This window comes from Vipera ursinii, assembly GCF_947247035.1.
Source record: "Vipera ursinii genome assembly, chromosome: 14".
Classification (NCBI taxonomy): Eukaryota; Metazoa; Chordata; class Lepidosauria; order Squamata; family Viperidae; genus Vipera; species Vipera ursinii.
This window is the reverse complement of record NC_139527.1, coordinates 6,133,509-6,157,827: the sequence shown is the minus strand read 5'-3', so window position 1 is coordinate 6,157,827 and position 24,319 is coordinate 6,133,509. Positions and strand designations below refer to the sequence as shown.

Genomic DNA, 24,319 nt, shown 5'->3' with positions numbered 1-24,319 from the left:
GGTGTGTAGGTTTAACAATTTGGTGTGTTTTCAATAAATGATGCCTGGAACGAATATGTCTCATCTCTGTTCTTTTGGGCCTGCCCTGCAAAATCAGAGCTTGGCAGGCAGGTGTTTGTGGCATTCAGCGTGGGTCTTTGATGGAGGGGAGGGAAATACTTTCTCCTTCCTTTTAGTTGTTAAATAATAAATTTTATTAGAGTTTACAAATACAAAGATAAAGTAATAGGAGCTAATAAAAATGTAAAAAGGAGACAGATGCATTTAAAAAGTGCAAAAAATAGATGGTTGGTATATATATATATATATATATATATATATATATATATATATATATATATATATATATATATATATATATATATATATATATATGTTTAAGTATTTGTCAAGGTTTTTTTGAGTGGACCTTGCTAATTAACTCTTTCATTCCTGTTTTGGCCCGGCTCAGGGCTTATCCGCAGGAACTAGTCAACTTATGACAGCTCATTATTTGTGCAAATTATTCAAATTGCTAATAAAGAATTTGGGAGGCTAGCCTCCCAAATTCTTTATTAGCAATTTGAATAATTTGCACATATATATATATATATATATATATATATATATATATATATATATATATATATATATAGAGAGAGAGAGAGAGAGAGAGAGAGAGAGAGAGAGAGAGAGAGAGAGAGAGAGAGAGAGAGATATGAGAGGGAGAGGGAGAGACATGGGCAATGTGCCTCTGTCAACTAGATAGATAGATAGATAGATAGATAGATAGATAGATAGATAGATAGATAGATAGAGATAGATAGATAGATAGATAGATAGATAGATAGATAGATAGATAGATAGGTGGGTGGATGGTAGAATGACTGATGGAGCAACGAATGGATGGGTGGATTAGACTTAAGAAAAAGCTTACAAATGACAAATACAAGACAAATACAACCAATTTCAATAACTTATCACCTTTCTTGATACAATAACAAAGGATATCTTCTTTACAAATCTCTTGTCAATAAACAAATTCTTAAAAGCTCCCAATCTTTAAATCCTAATCAGCAAAAGTCCATTAAGATTTACCAGAAACAGCAACGTACATATTTTAGCCTTAGTCAAATAAATCTGTTTTATATTCCTTTACTTTTAACATAATCATTTACAACTTTCTCTAAAATATGCATTTAAAAAAAACCACCACCACCACCTTCTCCTTTCTTTCCAAGTGTGCTAATACGACCATGAAGCCACTAGTAAGGGGAGGAAATTAAGCGTTTCTCTTTTTTTCCCCTTTTAATTTTCCCTTTTATGGCTCTCATTCTCTCTTGGTTTGGAGCTTATCATGATGGGAGGATGGAGACGTAACGAACGATTCATCGGATATTAGGTTGTGGTTGGTTCGGATATCCGGCTGAATCCAGTTCGCCACTTGGTTGAAGTATAATTTGTGGGAATCCCTCTATCAACCTTACTAAGTAGATCAGGCAGGAAACCCAGGCAGATAAATGTATTGTAAAGCTAGATTAGCAGAATCTTGCAGGTCTGAAATTACAGCTCTTCCCCCCTTCCTATACAAGCCCCCAAATTAGGGAGGATTCTCTCTGGGACTTCTTGTTCCTTCCATTATACAGCTATGGGCCATGCAATCTCTTATCTGGCAGTTCGTTAGGTGGTGTCTCTTGATCCAGTCTCTCGAGATCTTCCCTCTCATCTCTCTTACTATGAACAAGCAGATTCTGATCTCCAGTTCCCCCTCTGTACTGTACTGGATGATATTTATTCCAGGACTGGCCTGAAGTTCGGTACAAAAAGGACTGGGATGATGCAAAGAATTTTAAAACCAGGAAGGAAATTTGTTTGGAAACGTGATTTGTTCTGGCCTGAAACTGATTTTCAAACTCATGGGGGTTAAGCTTTGGCAGAAGCTGCCATTTTGTCCCGTTGCTTTTGACCACTCTTTGCCTTCTTCCGTTTCCTTTCATCTCCCTTCTGAGGATAATTCAAGTATGGTGGGGGCTGAATTGCTTCCCTTCCTTGAAACCGTCTTAAGATGATTGATAATGATCAGAAATGGTGGTGATGAATTCTTGGCTTTAAGCAGGTGGCTGGCTCTGTTTTATAAGGTGAGTGTGCAAAAGAAAAGAAAAAAAATATACGGAAAAGTGTTTTTCCTTCTCCCAAGAGTTTTTTTTTTTAAAAAAGAGACAAATCTGGGGCTTGAAATTTAGGAGCTGATTCTTGTGGATTTTAAAAGCCTGCTGCAGGAAGTTCCTGCCAGACAATCGAACTACTATTTGCAAATAGCATTTGGATGTTCACAATTGGGGGGTTATCTTGTGGAATGCAAGTTCCCTGCAAGATATTAAAAAAAAACACTTGGAGGGTGGAATGATGACAGGAATGTGTTCACCATGCCAACATAAGATCATTGTGGGAAACCAATCTAACACCTCACCCCCTCATCAAGGTATTTGCCACAAGCAAGCTGCAAGGTTTAGCTGGGACTCAAATTTTATTTCATAGGGAATGTGCCATTTCTATTCTGACTTATCAAAAATGGAGTCCCGAGTTTGACATTTTTCCTCGCGTTTAGGAGCCACTGTGAATAAATCCCAGCTTTCCTCTGCTGGACTTTATTAAACCAAATTAAATGTCTCTTAAATAAACTGAGGGTGCTCCTAATTCCTTTTTAAGTGTTAGCAAACTGACTTAATTGCCAGGATCTGCCAATATTTCTCATTTAGCTAATTGGTCTTCATTAGGATTGCCAGGATTATTTAGGGACTGAATTAACGGGAAAAAATGCACGTTCTTGCTGAGGTTGGGAGAAGATTTAAATGTTACGTGTTGGCAACTTTCTTCAAGGAAAGTTACTTCGGGATCGATAAAGATTTGTCTTGGAAAATATTTGAGTCTTAAGTTGCATTTGTGGTTCGTTCTTTACCACTTGAGTCTTTTTGCTGTTTTTTTTTTAAATTGTCTGTTACATTCTGCCTCTCTAACCTTTTGTGGGGAGGGAGAGTTGAATGCAAGGAAATTGGAAATGAACAAAAGAGGGCAAAGACGTACACAGGTTTGCAATAATTTAGAGAAACTAAGGATGAAACGGAAATGCATCAATTTAAAGAGCGATGCTTTCTCAGGGCTGCAAGTAGTTCCTGGAAGTGGTGGTGGAGGAAGCTGCCTATTTTATGTATAAATCTGAAAAGTCAGTCGTGGAGAATGTATGTCACTTTGAGGTGGATATAATAACTCTATTACTGAGCAATCATAGCTGAATCTCTATAACCAGGACCCTCCGGATAAGTAGGACTACAACACCTAGAATGCACAGGCTGAATTGCAGTATGGTCCTTGGTGCTCTCTGAGCTTGGCCGCCTGCTTGCAGACATTTCATTACCTGACTAGATAACATCATCAGATAACATGTGGGGTTTATTCTGTTTATAGTACGTTGGTTAGCACATAATTTTCTCCTTGGTACTTCCTTGAATAGGATATTGCTTTCTGCTGGATTGTTTGTCTGGTGTTAATCCCTGCTTATCTGGGTGTGTGCTTTTTCTCATTTCCTTTTCATGGGGGAAAATGAAGTCCCACTGTACAAAAGAAGCACATTTATTACGTGACCAAGAGACAGGATGTGGATTTTAGCCTGGGCTACAGTGTTGGACTTATTAAGCAGAGCATCACTGCTGCCATGGATTTTTTTTTAATGAAGATATCACTTTTTTCTATATATTGTCCTAGTAGCATTCGAAGAACACGGCAAAGTTGAAGGTGACTTTTTCTTTTGTCCCATATTTTACCAAAAAAAAATATTCCCCAATTCTTGGAAAGGAGATAATTTGTCCGTCCCCTGGCCCCCAAACTCTGTATTTCTGGGAGGGGGGGAATTAATTGATCCTTGCAGAACACAAAAATAGACCTTTACCCTTAGCGATCAAGCCAGCTGACGTCTAGTTCTGGGGTAGCAGTGAGGACAGAAAGGAAAGAAAAAAAGAAAGAAAGAAAGAAAGAAAGAAAGAAAGAAAGAAAGAAAGAAAGAAAGAGAAAGAAAGATAGAAAGAGAAAGAAAGAAAGAAAAAGAACGAAAGAAAAAGAACGAAAGAAAAAGAACGAAAGAAAGATAGAAAGAAAAGAAAGAAAGAAAGAAAGAAAGAGAAAGAAAGGAAAGAAAGAAAGAAAGAAAGAAAGAAAGAAAGAAAGAAAGAAAGAAAGAAAGAAAGAAAGAAAGAAAGAGAAAACTAGGATGGAACCATAACGAAAGGGATTCCCTAAGGCAGTGTTCTTCAACATCAGCAACTTTTAAGATGGGTGGTCCTCAACTCTCAGAATTTCCCAGCCAGCTTTCGTAGACTTCAACTCCGAGTATGCTGGGTAGGGAAGTCCACCCATCTTAAAAGTTGCTGAAATTTGAGAAACTCAGGTATAAAGAAGGGGAACTTGAGTAGTCCCGGCTGAGGATACCTAAATTCCATCTACAACCAGCTCTGAAACTTGCAGAAGGCTCAAATTGGCAAAAGTGAAAGCGAAAGTACTAAATTGCCTAGGCTTGCATGGACAGATAGAAAGGCTAGTCGCTAGTTAGTTCTCCTTCCCTGCCTCTTCCCCTTTATCCCATATAGACGGCTTTCTCCATGGCATCCTCCACCTTCATATATTCCAAAAAGGTAGGGTAGCTAGTACATTCGTAGCGGTTGTTACTCCGAATGTATTTAATGAACTCTGGAGCTCCTGGGTAGATAATGTTGTCGGCTAGAAGGATGGAGCCCTTGCGCAAGAGGCCACATTCCTGGAAAGAGGAAAGAAGGGGGGGAAAATTTAGACCTCTCTGAAAAATGTCCCCAAAGTGCTTTCCCCCCGCCCCCCCCCCAAAGGCAACCAGACTTTTTGGTTTTTTTAGAAGCAAAACCCAAATCGCCTCCAACTCGGCGTCTCCTTGGGCCTCAGAATAACACTTCTGCTCAAGAAGGGGAAAACAACAACTTCTCAGAATCCCTAATAAGGCTGCAAAAAATGCAAAACGTGTTCATGGGGGGTGGGGGTGGGGAGAGGAAAACTATGTCCAAACCCTTAAGATTTTTCCAAACGTAAAAATAACTTACTTCAAGGAGAATAGTGTCTGGGGCGTATCTCTCCTTCCAGTGGTCGAGAAAGACAAAATCCAGGGTTTCCACCTCGTATTTCTTCTTCAGCTGAGGGATAACATCCTGCGAATGGCCTTCAATGATGGTTATCTGCAAGCAGGAGCAACGAACTGATTTGAGCAAGGATCCTTGGACTGGGATCTGTCTCAGTTTTTCTGTCTCATTCTTCTCCTTCTTGATATGGTGGGAAATTAAACCTGGCTGCTATTCCCACAATGATTCCCAATGCCCAGGCAGCATTCTTGGGAAATTAAAGTAGCCTAACGATGAGGACTGCTCTCCTGGAGAGAAAAAGGCCAATACAAAATGAGGAGTCCCTGATGCTTCCTGAGTTTGGTGGTTTTCTTGCAGACATTTCATGACCCAACTAGGTAACATCATGAGTGTTAGAAAGGAGTGGAGAGGAAGAGGAAGAGGTGGGCAGTAGGGCCATTGGTGTTCTCTGAGCTTGGTGATTTTCTTCCAGATATTTCATGACCCAACTAGGTAGCATCATCAGTGCTAGGAAGAAATGGGATTTGGTCTCTTCTTTCTAGCACTGACGAGGTTACCTAGTTAGGTCACGAAACACCTGCAAGAGAACTAACTACCCAGCTCAGAGAGCATCAAGGACCCCTCATTTCAACCCTCAGCTGCGAATATTCTTCTTTTCCTCTATACTTGTATGTAAACAGAGGGCAAACCCTTCTCACACTGATGATGTTACCTAGTTGGGTCATGAAATGTCTGCAAAAAACCCACCCAGCTCAGAGAACCACAAGTACCCCTCATTTCAACCCTCAGCTACAAATATCCTCCTTTATAAATACAAAATGATTTCCAGAGTTATTGTTTTGCAGCAGAACTGAACAAGAGAATATAGTAAGAACACAGTGATGGTTTTATTATGGAGTGTTCCAAACGTTGGCCTTGTGGCTTGTGATTTATAAGGACTGGGCTCCTCCAGAACGACTGCCATTTTTGGTCCAATTTCTGCATTTGAATCAGTTGCTAACTAAACCGAGAAGCAAGGAGGGAAAAAATAATAATAATAATAATAATTGGGCACATTAAACAATGAAATCCTTCTCTTCTCTCTTGCCGGGAAGAACACGACACAAGCGTCATCCAGACCTTATCGCTGAGTCCTGCAATTTCAATGATTTCTTTCGCGATGGCGGCAAACTCGGGGTTGAATTCGATGGTGAGGAGGCGAGCGTTGGGTTTCAAGAGGCGAGCGATCCTGATGGCCGAATAACCACAGTAGGTTCCCATCTCCAGAGCTACAGTCGGGTCGGCTTCCTCGACAGCTTTGTCTAGAATTAACCCTAGGGAGGACAAAATAGAAATGGGGTGGGGGGAAACCGATTGGTTTTCATTAAATTAAGCCATTAAGTGTTCTGTCGATTCTGTGGGAGCCTTTTCATATCCTAAACTTTAGGGAGATTCATAAGAAAAAGGAGATTAGAACAATTAACCAGTGGAACGACTTGCCTCCAGAAGTTGTGAATGCTCCAATACCGGAAGATTTTAAAAAGAAATTGGGCAACCATTTGTCTGAAATGGTATATAGAGTTTCCAGCCTGAGCAGGGGGTTGGACTAGAAGACCTCCAAGGTCCCTTCCAACTATTCCCTCCTCTCCTCTCCTCTCCTCTCCTCTCCTCTCTTCTATTTCCATTCCATTCTAGTCTACTTCCATTCCATTCTTTCCATACAAGGGAAGAACAATTTGCCATTATAATAAATGAGCAAATGGACTTTGCTTTCTCTGAAGATTTAAGATGGATTTCAGGATTTGCTACATCTCGACATGTGACATTTCTTTTCCTACTGTAGGGAAGAGCCGTGTTCTCCAACTTGGCCACACTGAGATGCGTGGACTTGCAACTCCCAGAATTCCTCAGCTAGCATTCATGGACTTCCAACTCCCAACATACTGGATGGGAAGCTTTGGAAGTTGCAAGCCCACATGTCTTAAAAAGATGCTAAGTTTCAGAAAAACTGGCCCAGGGTGTCAAAAAATCAGGAGCCTCGTAGTACTTTGATAGCATCCAGACCAGTGTTTCCCATTTTCATATGTGGGGAATTCAACTCCCAGAATTCCCCAGCCAGCATGTCTAACCACAATTGTGCTTGGTGCTAGATCATAAATGTTTGGACTCAAAGAAGCCCAGGTCCAGATAATTCTCAATTTGGAAAATGAAACAGAAGAGATTTCCTCCTATACCGCCTTGCCAATTTAATTCCTTCTTAGTGCAAAACACAAACCCCAAGCGTTATCCGTTGTCTTTCCTGCTGTTCATATCAGATACAGCTCCCCTGAAAATGCGCGACAGGATGTGTGTTTGCCTCCAAAATAAATCACAAGCACTGCGAACAAGAGAACGGGGAATATGAAATCGAGAGAAAGACAGGGGGGAAGCTAATGAAAATTTCAAAATATTCACAAGTACCAGGTAGTCCTTGACTTAACATTTACGGACTGTTCAAAGTTACAACGGCACTTATAAAAAAAAAGTGACTTGTGAGCGTTTTGCACACTTGCAACTGCTTCAGCATCCCCAGGGCCACATGGGGCTTGGCCACTGAGCCACATTTATGACAATTGCCGTATCCCCGGGGATCACGCGATCAACTTGATGACTTTCCGACGAGCAAAGTCAATTTGGTAAGCCAGATTCACTTACCAACCGTGTTTCTAACTTAACAAGTGCAGTGATTCGCTGAACAACTCTGGCACACACAAAAAAGGAGGGGGGATGATAAAACGGGGCAAAATTCACTTAACAAATGTCTCGTTGGGAAGCAGAAATTTCGGGCTGAATTGTCGAAAGTGGAAGACTACATATTTGCTTGCTTTGATCTGCTTTTCACCTCTCTGTTTCTTTGACCCCCGATCTACGTATTTCCGTTTCTCCTTTTAACCAGCTCAAAAGAGAAGGCAACTTGTTAAATAGCCAGCTAATCTAAAACAGAGGCTGTTAGCTAGGAATACTCTATCTGTTCTGACATCTTTTTTAAAAAAAACTCTTAAAAGAAGGTGAAATGTTAGTTACCTTTCTCGTCCCCAACGTTCATGGCCCATTCATACTGGCCACAGTACTTATCGATGCACTTCAACACGCTCTCCGGATCCCCTTTGACGGCGTTGTACGAGACCGAATTTAAAATCCTCTGCTCTTTGCTCTGATCCATGACGAAGTTGGTGATCTTCTCCAAAACCAGCTCGTTCCAGAAGATTTTGGCGTGGACGTTATGCTTGACCAGCAAAATCGTGGCCACCAGGACCAGAACGGAGCCAACGCCTAGCGAAACGAGGATGGTCAAAATCCAATTTTCCAACATCTGGAAGGAGAGAGAGAGAGAGGAGAGAGATGAAATCAGAGAATCCGTTAAGGTGGCAGAGAGATGGAAAAGCCTCCGCGGTAGGGCTTTTAAGGAAGAGCCTCTGCAAGACAGGAATGAATTCAGGGAGATCTTAAATCCTCCCAAAAGCTTCCTTTTGCTTGAAATGTCTTCTGCTTACGGTTTGACAGCACCTGTTTGTGTGCAAATAATGTACACGTTTTGCATCGGCAGGTACTCTAAAAATAGAAACAGTGGACATTCAGTGACAATGTAATGTACTACAGGATGAAATCGTACTGTTCAATCCAGAAGAGAATTTGTCCCCTTGCTAAGCTCAGTGGAGAAGACAGAAAAGGCTCTAGTGTGTGCGTATGTCTGCCTGCCTGCCTGCCTGCCTGCCTGCCTGCCTATCTATCTATCTATCTATCTATCTATCTATCTATCTATCTATCTATCTATCTATCTATCTATCATCTATCCACCCATCCATATCTATCTTATCACCTATCTATCATCTATCTATCTATCCATCTTTCCATCTTCTATCTATCTATCTATCTATCTATCTATCTATCTATCTATCTATCTATCTATCATCTATCCACCCATCCATATCATCACCTATCTATCATCTATCTATCCATCTTTCCATCTTCTATCTATCTATCTATCTTATCTATCTATCTATCTATCTATCTATCTATCTATCTATCTATCTATCTATCTATCTATCTATCTATATCTATCATCTGTCTGTCTGTCTGTCTATCATCTATCTATCTATCTATCTATCTATCTATCTATCTATCTATCTATCTATCTATCTATCTATCTATCTATCTATCCTCCCAGTCCACTCCCTTCCCCATCACCCACCAATGTCTAACCTCCTCTACAGCAGTTCGTAATTAAGCAACTAAGTAAAAAAGACTAAGAAAGGTGCTGTTTTTTTAAAATCTAGAGTTACACCATACTTTGGGAAGCCTGCAAGAATTTAAATGCTGAGTCAGGTCAGTTAAAGATTAAAATATTGCATGCGTCCGGGTACATATCATTCCTCCTTACTTATCAAGCAGACCGCTATCAAAGAATGACCTTTATACTCAGGCCCTGCCAGTTTTTCTAGACATTTGGTGTCTTGACAACTTTTTGCTGGGCTGCAAGCATGTGAATTAAACCCCAAAGAATTTTTTTTAAAAAAAAAAAAGCAGGAGAAGGCTAACAGAACAACAGGACATGCTTTTAGTCCTTGAGATAGCTGCAACTTTGCAAATCTCTGTGGGCCGGTTGTTTGCCCAAATTTATACCCCCAAATTCTTAAAATCTAAACTAGTCACATTTTAAAAGCAAGGTTGCAGGCAGCAGGAAATCCTGCATGGCGGAAATTGAATATATTTCTGCTCCTCTTGGTTGCTTGGTGTAAGACAATGTCTGACTAGATGCAGGGTGGAGAAAGATTCAGCAGCCAGCACAGTTCTACCCCTTCTCATTAAAATTCATGCTATTATGCAGAGCACTTTTTTAATTCAGAATATAATTAAAGTTGCTATGGAGACATGGCCTTGCAACACAATGGGCATTTGTTCACCCATCTCTTTATTCAGGTCCTCAGATGTTGAGTTTCCCAAACCACATTGCAGAAGCAGCAAGGACCACGTCATCCGAGTTGCTTCCATTTCTGGAGGCTAATTCCTTTTCTCCACCAGACAGACTGCAACGAGGGCCCTTGGTTGTTTTCTTGCAGACATTTCATCACCAAACTAGGTAACATCATCAGTGCTAGAAGGGAGTGGAATTTATGCAGAGGAAGGAAGGAAGGAAGGAAGGAAGGAAGGAAGGAAGGAAGGAAGGAAGGAAGGAAGGAAGGAAGGAAGGAAGGAAGGACTATGGGGTCCTAGGCACTCTCTGAGCTTGCTTGTTTTCTTGCAGACATTTCATCACCAAACTAGGTAACATCATCAGTGCTAGAAGGGAGTGGAATTTATGCAGAGGAAGGAAGGAAGGAAGGAAGGAAGGAAGGAAGGAAGGAAGGAAGGAAGGAAGGAAGGAAGGAAGGAAGGAAGGAAGGACTATGGGGTCCTAGGCACTCTCTGAGCTTGCTTGTTTTCTTGCAGACATTTCATCACCAAACTAGGTAACATCATCAGTGCTAGAAGGCAGTGGGGTTTGCTGTTCTATTTACATTGCCCTGTCATTCTTCTTGGTGGTTTCTTGATTAAGCTGTTGTTTACTTGAGTTGGTGGTTGAGTTGATTGGGGTATTGTATTGGGGTATAAGCAGAGGCAAGCCCCACTCTTTTCTAGCACTGATGTCGTTACCCAGTTAGGTAATGAAACATCTGCCAGAAAGCAGCCAAGCTTAAACAGCACCAAGGATCCCATACTCCTCCTCCTCCTCTCCTCCTTCACTCTGCAAACACGACTCCCTTCTAGCACGGATGATGTTACCTACAAGGGTAATGAAACATCTGCCAGAAAACAACCAAGATCAGAGAGCACCAAGGACCCCACAGTTCAGCCCTGAGCTACCTACATTCTCTGTTAGAATCTGGATCTCCCCAGTTCTGATCCAACACCTTCTCTACTACCCCACACTGTCTCTGGGAGAGAATCCAGGAGCTTCTGCAGATGGTGGGGAGGGGACTAGAATTCAACAGTTGGGGAGGGGGAGGACTAGAACTCAGATCTCTGTGCTCCCAGGCCACTACCTTCCCCATCCCCCACCAATGTCTAGAAGAGCATCAGAATCTCCTCTACAGCCGTTCATAAGCAACTAAGTAAAAAAGACTAATAGTGTTTTTTTTAAAAAAATAATTATCTATAGAGTTACACCACACTTTGAGAAGCCTGCAAGAATTAAAATGCTGGGTCAGGTCAGTTAAAGATTAAAATATTGCATGCGTCAGGTGGCTCCGGGTACATATCATTCCTTACTTAACAAGCGGATTGCTATCAAAGAATGACTCAGGCCCTGCCAGCGTTTCTAGACATTTGATGGTCATTCAAGTTCAGCCTTATCAATAAACTTCCTTTCTTTTCTTTTTTTTAATTCTATTTATATCCCGCCCTTCTCCGAAGACTCAGGGCGGCTTACAAGCTTAGCAGTAGCCTTCATTCTATGTATATGCCTGCTTATTAGGGCTTTCACACACACCCCAAGCGGCATTATTACAAAGTCAGCTTAATTGCCCCCAACAATCTGGGTCCTCATTTTGAAATCTATACAGGCGATCCTCTACTTACAAGCACATTTGAGCCCAACGAGGGTTTTTTGTTGTCGTTAAGCGAGACAGTTGTTAAATGGGTTTTGCCCCGTTTTACGACCCTCCTTGCTCTGGCTGTTAAGGGAATCGCTGGAGCTGCTCAGTTAGTAGTAACCAGGTTGCGAAAGGAATCTGGCCTCCCCATGGACTCTTGCTTGTCCTAAGGTCGCAAAAGGGGCATCGCGGGAACCCGGGACGCTGCGACCGTCGTAACTAGGGAGTTAAGTTGCTACGCGTCCGAATTTTGATCCCGTGACTATGAGGATACTGCAATGGCTGTAAGTTGTGAAAAATGGTGATAAGCCCCTTTTTTTTCCAGTGTCGCAACTTCGGGCGCTAGGCAAACGGGCGTAAGTCAAGGACGGTATGTATTCGTTTGTTCCCATGACTTAGCTCTGTCTGGTTTTGGAGTTCCCCCCTCGGAGTTGCTAAAGGCCTCTAGCCTGATCTCGTTCCCTGGTGTACCAGCCCCGCTGTTTTCCCCTAACCAAGATTACTCTGTTGTTGTTTTTGGCTGAAGCTCTAGCAGCTGCTGCTGGCATCACGGTGAGAGAGCAGATCTGCCTTCTCCGCTGGGAAGGCAGAGCTGGGTGCCCGAGTCTGCACCAGGGTGGCGGGCTTCGTGCCGAGATAGGCTTCGCCACGAAGCGGGCTTTGTGCAAACAAGGAAAGACTGCTGCCCCCAGGGCTGAAATTGTCAAAAAAGAGAGAAATGCTTTGTGATCAGGAGGGTTTTGTATCAGCAAGGTAGTAAAAGGATGTTCAGAAGATACAGGAGGAGGAGGAGGAGGAGGAGAAAAGAAAAGAAAAAGAAGAAGAGGTGGAGAAGGAGAAGAAAAAGAAGAGGAGGAGGAGGTGGAGGAGGAGGAGGAAGAAGAAGAAGGCAGAGAAGGAAGAGAAGATGGAGGAGAAGGAGAAGAAGAAGAAGAGAAGAAGAAGAGGAGGAGGAGGAGGAGGTGGAGGGAGGAGAAGAGGAGGAGGAGGAAGAAGAAAGATGAGGAGGACAAGGAGGAGAAGAGGGAAAAGGAGAAAAGGAGGTGGAGGAGGAAGAAAGGAGAAGAGAAGAGGAGGAGGAGAAAAGGAGGTGGAGGGAGGAGGAGGAAGAAGAGGAGGAGGAGAAGAGGGAGAAGGAGAAAAGGAGGTGGAGGAAGAAGAGGAGGAGGAGGAGGAGAAGAAGAAGAAGAAGAAGAAGAGGAGGAGGAGGAGGAGGAGGAGGAGGAGGTGGAGGGAGGAGAAGAGGAGGAGGAGGAAGAAGAAAGATGAGGAGGACAAGGAGGAGAAGAGGGAAAAGGAGAAAAGGAGGTGGAGGAGGAAGAAAGGAGAAGAGAAGAGGAGGAGGAGAAAAGGAGGTGGAGGGAGGAGGAGGAGGAGGAAGAAGAGGAGGAGGAGAAGAGGGAGAAGGAGAAAAGGAGGTGGAGGAAGAAGAGGAGGAGGAGGAGGAGGAGGAGGAGAAGAAGAAGAAGAAGAAGAAGAAGAAGAAGAAGAAGAAGAGAAGAAGAAGAAGAGGAGGAGGAGGAGGAGGAGGAGGAGGTGGAGGGAGGAGAAGAGGAGGAGGAGGAAGAAGAAAGATGAGGAGGACAAGGAGGAGAAGAGGGAAAAGGAGAAAAGGAGGTGGAGGAAGAAGAGGAGAAGAAGAAGAAGAAGAAAAAGAAGAAGAAGAAGAAGAAGAAGAAGAAGAAGAAGAAGAAGAGGAAGAAGAAATTAACATACCTTCTTAAGATATTAAGTCATCTTTGCCCTATTTTACAACCATTCTTGCTACAAGTTGTTAAGTGAATCCACGCAGTTGCTCAGTTCGGAACACAAGGGAACCTGGCTTCCCCGTTGGCTTTGCAGGTCAGGAGGTCGTCCAAGGGGATCACGTGACCCCAGGACACCGCCACCGTCATAACTATGAGTCAGTTGCCAAGCCTCTGGATTTCGATCCCGTGACCGTGGGGACGCTTCAACGGCCGTGTGAAAAACAGTGCTAAGTTACTTTTTTCTTTTTTATTCAAAAGTTTTACAAACATTTTTAAATACAATAAACTCCCTCCTCCCCCTCCCCTCTCCCAAACCCTCCCCTCCCCGACTTCCCAGAGCTGAATACAGGGTGTAACAATACAAACATAAACTAAAATATGCTAACAACAAAAATAAAACATTAAGTTCTATCGGACTTTAACTCTCCATCTAAGTTACTTTTTTTCCAGTGCCGTTATAACTACTACTTCTTTTTTTTAAAAAAAAATTATTGTTATTTTTTAATCTCTACATACATATGTTAAGTTTTTCAAACAACATGCGAACTGGGTTCATAACACGCTAATACACAGTCAGATCCTACTCTTTGTTTCTCTCTTCTAACCATTTATAAAATAAATTCCAGCTTGGATAATATTCTGATTCTCCTTTTGTCTTTGCCATTATAACTTCTAACGGTCACTCAATGAACTGCTGTAAGTCGAGGGCTACCTGGAATCATGGAACAGGAACATGAGGACTAGACCCTTGATGTCACTCAAGCTATCATTGCTTGCCATTAGGCAAACTGTGCAACCAATTGCAATCTTGATTTGTTTTTTCTCTCTTTTTTGGAAAAGAGACAAATATGCCAGGAAAAAAAAGGAAAGAAGCAAAACTTATGAAATACGATTTCTGACTTTTTCTCCAACAGACAATTACCATCTCACGCAGTCTTCAGCCCTTCCCTTCATCCACCTCTTTTTAAAATCTTCCAATCGATCAATCAGCGTATCTCTTCTTCTTCTTTTTTTTTCCTTCTTCGTCTTTTTTCTTCCAGCAAAAAAGTCCATATAAGGTTTCCAGTCTTTCGGAAAAGTTTTTCTTTGTTTTGTTTTGTTTTTTCTCTGACTAAACAGATCGGGCTCTGCTATCTCAGCAAATTCTGACATCCTTCACAAAGTTCACAACCGGGACTTCCGGCTTTGTTTTCAAATGGAGTGTTGCCTTTGCTAAAGACTTATCAGAAGGTCAATATCTGCAAATGTGCACAAATTAAAATGGAATTTGTCTCTCTCTCTCTCTCTCTCTCTTTCCCTCTCTTTCTCTCTCCCTATATCCCTCTCTCTCTTCCCCCCTTTATCTCTTTCTCTTTCCCTCTCTCCTTTCCCTTCTTCTTCCCTTTCTCTCTTTCCCCCCTCTCTTTCCCTCTCTTTCTCCCTATTTCCCTCTCTCTCTTCCCCTTTCTCTCTTTCCCTCTCTCCCTCTCTTTCTTCCCTCTTTCTCTTTCCCTCTCTCTTCCCCCCTTTCTCTCTTTCTCCTCTCTCTTTCTCTTTCCCTCTTTTCCCCTTCTCTTTCACGCTATCTCTTTCCCTGTCCCTTCTTCCCTTTCTCTCTTTCCCCCCTCTCTCTTTCCCTCTCTTTCTCTTTCCCTATTTCCCTCTCTCTCTCTTTTCCCCCTCTCTCTCTTTCCCTCTCTCTTTCACGCTACCTCTCCCTTTCTCTCTCCCTCTCTCTTTCTTCCCTCTCTTTCCCTCTCCCTCTTCCCCCTTTCTCTTTCTTCCCACCGCTTTCTTTCTTTCTTTCTTTCTTTCTTTCTTTCTTTCTTTCTTTCTTTCTTTCTTTCTTTCTCTTTCTTTCCTTCTCCCTCTCTCTCTCCCTCCCTTTTTTCATATCACCTCCCAAAGTCGCCAAAAATGAGTCAATCAATCAATCCTATCCTTGAACCCCGAATGCGTTGTCCACACCAAAACACATTTCTGGTATTCAATATTTTCTGTGCAATCGATACGGACGGGTTAAGTCGGTGTTTCTCAACCCTGGAAATTTTAAGATGGATGGATTTCAACACCCAGAATTCCCTGGCCAGCCATACTTCAAAGAATCCAAGTCGGATCAAAGGAAACGTCTAAGTAATGCCAGGATTGTAAACTAAACCAAGAAGCTGGGGGATAAAAAGATCCTCAGAAATCCACTTGAATCTTAACCTTATCTGTCCCAGGGAAAACATAAGTCATTCTCCTCTGATTTTCCAGAAATTATGAGCAGGTTTCTCCATGTCTTGAAATGAAACATAGACGCGTGGGTTTTTTCCACGCTTAAAACTGCACACCAGGAAAAAGGAGACATTAAGGAAACAAATCTCAACAGATCCAGTGAAACTACCTTATGAGTAGGCCTCTCTGTTTCACTTCCCTAATCTTCTACTTGAATTCTGATTACAAATAAAAACACAGAGCAAACCACAGGATCAGGTGTCAAAGTTTGTTTGCTGATGTTGCAAGAATTAAAAACTGTAACGAACTAAAGTCCACTCTCTAGAACTATACCTGGAAGAGTCCTGCTTCTCACCACCTCCCCTGCAAATATTCTAAATATTTGGAGCCATATAAAAAGCCCCATGAACTTTGGTTAGGCTTTACTATTCTGGTGAGCAGATTAATTCACCTGCAAATAAGCCTGCTTGTTTCCTTCCTTCCTTCCTTCCTTCCTTCCTTCCTTCCTTCCTTCCTTCCTTCCTCCTTCCTCCCTCCCTCCCTCCCATTTTTCTCTCTTCCTGCAAATAACCCTTCCTGTCTTTCCTGTTCAAGCAAATCCATCCTTCCTTCTTTCGTTCCTTCTTTGAACACCGGGATGGATAAAAAAACAGTCGTTTATTGCTAAAAGATCATAATAATCAATAAAAAGTAACTGTTTAAAGCATATCTGCCTAATCTAAGCTTTCGCTGGTCCTCTGCCAGCGTCATCAGAGAAAGCAATTTATGTAACTAGCATCTTTTCAACAAACAAATTAAGCAGACCCAAACCCACAGAAAGTTATTTCCAGAATGGGACTTCTAGGACAGGGAATTTGAGAGCTTTAAAAGCATTCCAAGATCAGAAGCGTTCAGCCGTGCCAAGGAGCCCTTGCAAAGGATCGAGGCCGCGCCATTCAACTGGTGTTTAAGGACAGCAGAGGCTGTTGCCTTGTCTTTCAAAAGGAGAGAGAGAGAGAGAGAGAGAGAGAGAGAGAGAGAGAGAGAGAGAGAGAGAGAGAGAGAGAGAGGAGGGTTCCCCCCCTCCCCACAAAGGATGAAGTCCCGACCTTGACCCCAATGAAGTCTTTTTAGAGTCTCCGTCAACATGTAAACCAACTTGACCTGTTCCATTCCATTCTTTCTTGGGCAAAAACGCCTCCCGTCGTTTCTACTACACCGGAATGCAGCTCAGGAGAGGAGAAGACCACAGTGTGTGGAGACACAGATTTTTTGTGGCATTCCTGCCTCTGAACAACACACACACACACACACACCTCGTTCCCTTTCTCAGATCGGCTGTTCTGAAATCTGCCTCCCCCTCTAGTTCCTCAATTTCTCTCTCTCTCTCTCTCTCTCTCTCTCTCTCTCTCTCTCTCTCTCTCTCTCTCTCTCTCTCTCTCTCTCTCTCTCTCTCTCTCTCTCTCTCTCTCTCCCTGATAAACAGAGAAGGAAGGGAGAAAGAGACAAAAGCTTGCTTTCTCTTCTCCCCCCCCCTCCTCCGGTCTGTCAGCCATTGGGAACAGACAGGGGGTCTCTCTCTTGCATGCACACACAACTGCAACAGACACACGCACACCCCACACTCCCCAGATTGAGAGCTTCAGAAGAGAGGGCGGGGGGGGGGGGGGGAAATCAGAAACGGGTACCTTTCCAGAGAGGATGGATTTGGGTCTTGGTGGAGAGGCGAATCCTTCCTGGTTGAGTAAGCGAGGATCGGGTTTGTCTTTGGTTACGATGGATCACATCCCTGGGAGGCGGGGTGGGGTGGGTGGGTTCAGGAAGAGGGCCAAGCTTTGCCCCTTCCTCCTCCTCTTCCTCCTCCTCCTCCTCCTCTGCTCCCAATCGTCCTCCCTGCCTCGGCTTGGCGGTTTCTTAGGGTGACCTTCAACAGCACCACCTGCTCGGCTGGCTGCCTTGTCTTCTGACAGAGGACTGGTTCCTTGGTTACGGTGCTCGGTCAGGTGTGCTATAACTACAGCTCTGGGCTGACTCAAACTACAGCTCTGAGGTTTATTTATTAAGTTTTTTAAAAATTATTATTATCCCATCTTATGGCAGGCTAGCTAACTCAAGGTGGCGAACATGCCTAGTAGCAATAGCACTTAGACTTATATACCGCTTCACACTGCTTTACAGCCCTCTTACAGAATCAGCCTATTGCCCCGCAACAACCTGGGCCCTCCTTTTACCAACCTAGGACAGAGAATAGAATTAGAATTAGAATAGAATAATAGGGTAGGGTAGAAGAATAGAACAGAATGGAACAGAACAGAACAGAATAGAATAGAATAGAGAAAAGTAGAATAGAACAGAATAGAGAAATGTAGAATAGAATAGAATTAGAATAGAATAGAATAGAGAAATGTAGAATAGAATAGAATTAGAATAGAATAGAATAGAATAGAGAAATGTAGAATAGAATAGAATAGAGTAATGTAGAATAGAATAGAATTAGAATAGAACAGAACAGAACAGAATAGAGAAATGTAGAATAGAATAGAATAGAATAGAATAGAATAGAATAGAATAGAATAGAATAGAACAGAATAGAACAGAATAGAACAGAACAGAACAGAATAGAGAAAAATAGAATAGAATAGAATAGAATGGAACGGAATAGAATAGAATAGAATAACAGGAATAGAATGGAATAGAACAGAACAGAACAGAACAGAACAGAATAGAATAGAATAGAGAAAAATAGAATAGAATAGAATAGAACAGAATGGAATGGAATGGAATAGAATAACAGGAATGGAATAGAATAGAATAGAATAGAATAGAATAGAATAGAATAGAATAGAATAGAATAGAATAGAATAGAATAGAATAGAATAGAATAGAATGAGTAATTAGACTACTTTCTATCAATCTAAATGGACTTCTAGTCCTAGAAATACCTATTGCCCATTTGTACAGCAGATTGTGGAATTCAGGGGTCTGAAGTCCACACACCTGGAAATAGGCATGCAATACTTTTCTAGTTTTCAATGCACAGTCATAGGGACTGGAACCTTGCCCGATTCACAAAGGCAGCACGAAACTGGAGGGTCTAACAACGCTGAATGCCAAGCTCTATACCACATTGCACCTCCGTAGCTCAGGAACACCCGGTACACACACGAAGAAACGGGCACAATTAAGATCTCTGAATTTTCCCCGAAGCTGCAGGATTTCTTGAGAAAAATGCTACGGCTGTTTTTTTTATTTTCATCAATCCTTTCACAGTCACTGCTATTGTTCTAAGAGGCAGGACGAGTTCTGCAGAAAGGAAAATGATAAAAAATCTCTCCCGGACGCAACAGGATTAACTGGGCTTGTGCAACAAAATAGGGATTTTGAAAGACTTTGAAAGCAAGGAGAAAGTGTCCGGGATTTACTAACTGCAAAGGGCATACCAGAATTTTGTGTCATGCATTTTTGATAGATTGCATGCTTCAGGAGTCATCAAAGGGATCCTCCTGTTTTCCCACAGGAGGCACCTCCCAAACAAGTCCTTTTCCAAGATGGCGCCCTTCCTTTGGAACAGCTTACCTGCAGATACCAAATTTCCTTGCTACATTCCCGCAGAACTCTCCCAAACTAAGGAAGGAGCGTTATCACTCAAGAGAGTGATATTAGCGCGTTAGCACTATCACAAATGAGCTGCAAACCCACCAGGCCAACACTAGAGGGCAACGAGCATGGATAGAAAACTGGACCTGGTGCTGCCATCTAGAGATCAGCCAAATTTTTGCAGCTCATTATTTCTCTGTGTGTGTGTGTGTGTGTGTGTGTGTGTCCCTAAAAATCCCATAGTGGGCCGTGTTCTGGATAAACCAAGTCTTTCTACGGTCTGTCTGATTTCTAACCCTAACCCCCTCCCCCAAAAGAACAAAGGATCTATTCTGAGTACACAATTATCTCTTCTCTGGGGAGTTTATTGATGCACTTGCCATCTGCCCAACATCTAATTATGGCTCCTCTGGAGAGTTTTAAATGCTGAGGTGCCAAAAGCCTCTACAATTTTTTTTTTTTTGGTAAACAGGGATCATACGGTAGTTCAGCTTTGCTAAGCTGGCTTGAGGGCGAAGCAGAGTAAAGCAAGAATCTCAGGCGGCAAACAATGGGCGTTTCAGAAGATTTCCATAGTTCCGACAGATCTACATTTAGATCACAGAATCACAGAGCTAGGAAGGGACCACTGCGACCGTCATAAATGTGAGTCAGCTGTCAAGCATCCAAGTGTAAATCACGTGATCACGGGGATGATGCAACTGTCATAAGTGTGAAAAATGATCATAAGTCACTTTTCCCACTGCCATTGTTACTTCAAACGGTGTCTAAACAAACCAAGGACTAACTGTATTTAGGAGTGAATTACATTCCCAACAGCTATCAACTCTTCTTCCCAAGAGTACCACCAGCCAAATATTTTTATTCGGTTATTCCTGGTACAGTTATCAGCCAGGCCCCAGACGTCCGATTTTATCAAGCAACAGGCATGCAAAACGAAACACAATATTTAAAAACAACATCATACTGTTACAGTCTCTTATAACAATGCTAAAACAACGTTTCTGAATGATACTTCATCTTCCTTGCTACATTTCCCCCCCTCTTTTGGGGTTGGGACACTGGTCAAGCAAACATTTAAGAAATACACTAAACATTGGGGGGGAAATAGCCTCTTTCCCCACCTATATTTACAACAAGGAAAATCTGTCGAATCTCCTATATTTTTAACAGGCTGTCCTTCAACAGATCCCTTTTTCTGTGGCATGAACAGCAATCAATAAGAGAAAATCCATACTTGCAGGGATATCTATTATAATTAATTAAAAATTAAAATTAAAAATTAAATTAAATTAAAATAAATTAAAAAAATATCTATTTTCAGTTTTCAGGAGATGAATATTCAACCCAGTTGAATATTTTAAATAAATCCCAAACTACAAAGTTGGGAGGTTGAAGCATCATCGGCAGAAGGTCTTAACCCATGCAATTTAAAAATATCGATTAAGCCATGCAACTTTGAGGGGGAAAAAAATAGCGATTATTTACAGGGTGAGCTAGGCAAAGATTCCTCCTGCCCAATTTGATTTCTCCCTAGCCCCGTGCGTTCGTGCCAAAACATATGTCTATATGGAAAAAAGCACTTTGGGGGCATTCATGCCAAGGAGAACTGCACCGGTTGGATGCCTGCCGTGCAGGAAGAAGAAGAAGCTGCAATTTTTTTTTCTTCCACCACCCCCCCCCGTCCATTTCGGATTAATGCATTAGACCAAGGGTCTTCAAACTTGGCCCTTTTATGACTTGTGGACTTCAACTCCCAGAATTCCTCAGCCAGGCACGCTGGCTGAGGAATTCTGGGAGTTGAAGTCCACAAGTCATAAAAGGGCCAAGTTTGAAGACCCCTGCATTAGACCATGAGTCTTCAAACTTGGCCCTTTTATGACTTGTGGACTTCAACTCCCAGAATTCCTCAGCCAGGCACACTGGCTGAGGAATTCTGGGAGTTGACGTCCACAAGTCATAAAAGGGCCAAGTTTGAAGACCCCCCTGCATTAGACTTTTTGGATGGAGGGCCAAACTTCTTTAAAAACAGCCCGCAAGGCTTGCAACGTCCAAAATGAAAACAACAACAAAGAATACAATGCAAGAATCAGAATACAATGCATTCATCAGAATCTAGTACCCATATTGCTACGCTTTTGACTACATCGGACATGCATATATAGGAAATATAATAAATATGAATACTGTACCCAAGCTAATGAGATCCGTAGGGTAAATGCCACGCCTCCGCGGGCAGCAGAAACTCCTCCCCCTTCTCCCCCCCTCCCCACCCTCGCAGGTCGAAATAAGCCCCTCTCTGGGATTGGCGCCTACTCAAGTGCCTGTCTCTCACCTCGCCCTGCCTCGTCCGCGAGCTCGGCTTTTTCAGCCCTGAGGAGGAGAGACAGAGCTCTCCTTCTTTACTAGCTTCGTCTTATCTTTCCCCGGGAAAGGAGAAGACGACCATCTCGCAGGCGCCAGGAGGAGCCATCAGGCACTTTTTTAGACAGCTTTCCAAAGCACCGCCTGCCTTTCGGGGGCCCTGGGGCGAAGCGAAGCTGCCGTACAACATGGCGGCGCTCTGGCGAGGGCGCTTCCGGGTTGAATCCTGGCTCCGCTGCACGGCGCGGGCTCTTTCAGCAGGTAGGGGTGTCCCCCCAAAAAAGCAAAACTGTGGTGGGGGTGCTTCGAGGTGGGCTAGGGAGTGGCACGAGGCTTTTGGGAGTGGGGGGGGAGTAGAGGGGTTCTGCATTTTCAGGAGGGCTAGCAGAAAGCGCCTGGGCTTGCACAGGCAAACGTTCAACAGGTCGAGCTTTGCCTGGGATGGCTGCACCTGTTGCATTTCTGCCGGCTGCAGCCTGGCAAAAAGTTGGGGCGCAGAAGGGAGAAAGAACGCAGTCTGCCCTGATGGACATTTGCTCCCCCCACCCCGCTTTTGCAAAAGGAGCCCATGAAATCGAAGTGGGTGGATTCTTGGGGTGCACTGGGGGGGGGTGCGGGAACAAGTCAGCGCGCCTGGCTGTGGGAGATGGGCATTGCAATCCCCAGCCCCAGCTGCAAAAAGCATGCTCGGCCCTGTTCTGTTCCTCTTCCTTGGGATTTATTTGTTTGCTTAAAAGTTGCCAAAACTTCCCCAAACTTTTTTTTTAAATCCCATTTATATCCCACCCTTCTTCGAAGACTCAGGGCGGCTTACACTCTAAGCACAAATCAATGCGCTTAGCAATGTGCTTAGCATTCCTGGGCCCCAGGAATGCCACCCTATGCTTGCAGGGAAAATGCAGGCTGGCACCCAAGGAGGCAACCGGAGGCCCCATTGCATGCACTTTGTGCAGTTCCAGCTAGCCTACGGTTCAGTGGGTTGTGTGAACGAGGTCAAATCATCCCAAACCAGGTCAAGAAAGAAAGCAACATGGATTGGGGAAAGGTGCGTGTGCAGAAGTTACATTCGGGTGCAATCTGGATGAGCGGCTTCTGATTTGTCTGCCGCAAATTCTCTGGTGGTTTTCTGACTTGGCTTGATCTAGAATTCTCACACCAAGATTAATACTGGATTAACAATCAAGAATCCAGAGTCACCTCACTGGAAGATGGGCAGCAAACCAATTTAATAAATAAATATAAACAAACTACCAATGCAGACAAAGATGCTAATTGTAAACAGTTGGTGGCTTGAGAGTGCTGTCTCCGTCTTTGTAACTTGGCCTATTTCTGTACCATCTTATGGTTTGTACTTGAAATCTGCTCACTATCGCTTAGATAGTGAGATGGATGGTAGTACAAATTGGATGCACAAATGCACAAAATAAAATAGGCCACCGTGCCATAACCAAAAGTCTCTAACAGTTCCTACCAAATTGCCATGATGTTAATGTTTCAGAAAAAGAGAAGTGAGTCCATTAATGGGCTGTTGCTACATTAAAACTGTTTTAATAATTGCTGAAGCTGAAAGGAAATATTTATTTCAAGCATGTTCTGCTGTTCACTCTCTCTCAGCTTTTCAGGACTTTTAGCAGTTCGGTTCGTTTCCCCCCTGTTTCTTTAACTCAACCCTGCCCACCCAGACAGCTACAAAGCCAATCTAGAAATTCCTAACTGGATCTACACAGCTAGTTCACAGGGCCAAAGCTGATCTATTTCCAGCAAGATATGCTTCTAAGCTATAGGTCAACCCTTCTGGCCTTAAATCATGTTACCTGTTAACTGATTAACCTGGGATCTGGAGTACTGAAGCTTTAGCAGGATTCCTTACCTCTTCCTCCACGGGTTGAAGAATGTAGTCAAAGAGGACAGATTTCTACGTCAGGGCTCTGACTGATCCCAAATCCTCCCTTGTGGATTCTTGTAGAACTTGTTCAGTTTGTTGAGCAAGTCAGGCAGTTGTCCAGAGATATCGTGATGGTGTCGAATGCAAGGAACTGGATGGACTCCAACCTCAAGTCCGGAATGCAGGCAATGTAGAGGCCTGATTTTAGTTAACAATTAAGGCTATAGCTAGGAAACCAGCGTGGGTACCTCATATTTATAACTACTTGCTGATCTTTTGGATGGTTCTCCACATTGGCAGATGTGCAGACCACAAGCCCAGCTTCTCAGTTTCCTCAAGGGCAAACTACAGAGATAAGTACAGGTAATCCTTGACTTACGAGCGCAACTCAGCCCAAAATTTCTGTTGCTAAGCGAGACACTATTTTTATCAAAGAGAAATCCAGCCTAGAACTAAGGTGAAATTTCCTGATAGTGAGAACAATTAATCAGTAGAATAGCTTGCCTCCAGAATTTGTAGGTTTTTAAGAAGAAATTGGACACCCATTTGTCTGAAGTGGTGTAGGGTCCCCTGCTTTGACTATAGGACCTCCCAACTCTGTTATTCTCTTACTGTTACCTTAGATGCCAAGTTGGTCCAAATAATTCTGGGCTATTTAATAAGCACTGGATTTCCTGAATCTTCCTGGGTTTTTGCCTGCAACTTGTGGCTTCTCCGTCCATTCCTGTTGGCTACACGATGTGACATATTCTGCTCTTGCAACAGAGTTGGGATTCATAATCTGAACAATACATATTTGTGTGACTTATCTCTCTTCCCCCATAT

General features: G+C 42.9%; 2 protein-coding genes across 6 annotated transcripts in view; one reads left to right on the top strand and one right to left on the bottom strand.

Annotated features, from left to right (window-relative positions):
* Window positions 1-926: 926 nt before the first annotated feature.
* On the bottom strand, window positions 927-23,551 carry COMT (catechol-O-methyltransferase). 5 transcript variants are annotated; one of them, XM_083373312.1, is made up of 5 exons: window positions 23,480-23,551; window positions 8,178-8,466; window positions 6,255-6,448; window positions 5,100-5,231; window positions 927-4,786 (listed from the first exon to the last, which is right to left on the bottom strand). In XM_083373312.1, the coding sequence occupies exons 2-5, from the start codon at window positions 8,464-8,466 to the stop codon at window positions 4,607-4,609; spliced, it is 795 nt and encodes a 264-aa protein (XP_083229438.1). In that variant the 5' UTR covers window positions 23,480-23,551; the 3' UTR covers window positions 927-4,606. The 5 variants fall into 5 exon arrangements, with proteins under 5 accessions (XP_083229438.1, XP_083229437.1, XP_083229436.1 ...); XM_083373311.1 differs by lacking the exon at window positions 23,480-23,551 and adding an exon at window positions 21,438-21,469; XM_083373310.1 differs by lacking the exon at window positions 23,480-23,551 and adding an exon at window positions 17,337-17,667.
* The window catches only part of TXNRD2 (thioredoxin reductase 2), a 31,846-nt gene continuing 29,303 nt past the window's right edge, over window positions 21,777-24,319 (top strand). Inside the window, exon 1 of the mRNA XM_083373264.1 lies at window positions 21,777-21,870. Within this exon, the coding sequence (XP_083229390.1) occupies window positions 21,798-21,870 (73 nt within the window). The 5' untranslated portion in view covers window positions 21,777-21,797. The remainder of the gene's footprint in view (window positions 21,871-24,319) is intronic.

Bases quoted from the DNA above. Each gene is read 5' to 3' on its own strand.
- COMT (XM_083373308.1), bottom strand. The intron at 6,449-8,177 runs GTAACTAACATT...TGTCCTCCCTAG, and splicing joins GAACGTTGGGGACGAGAAAG to GGTTAATTCTAGACAAAGCT. The intron at 5,232-6,254 runs GTCTGGATGACG...TCCTGCTTGCAG, and splicing joins TTGCAGGACTCAGCGATAAG to ATAACCATCATTGAAGGCCA.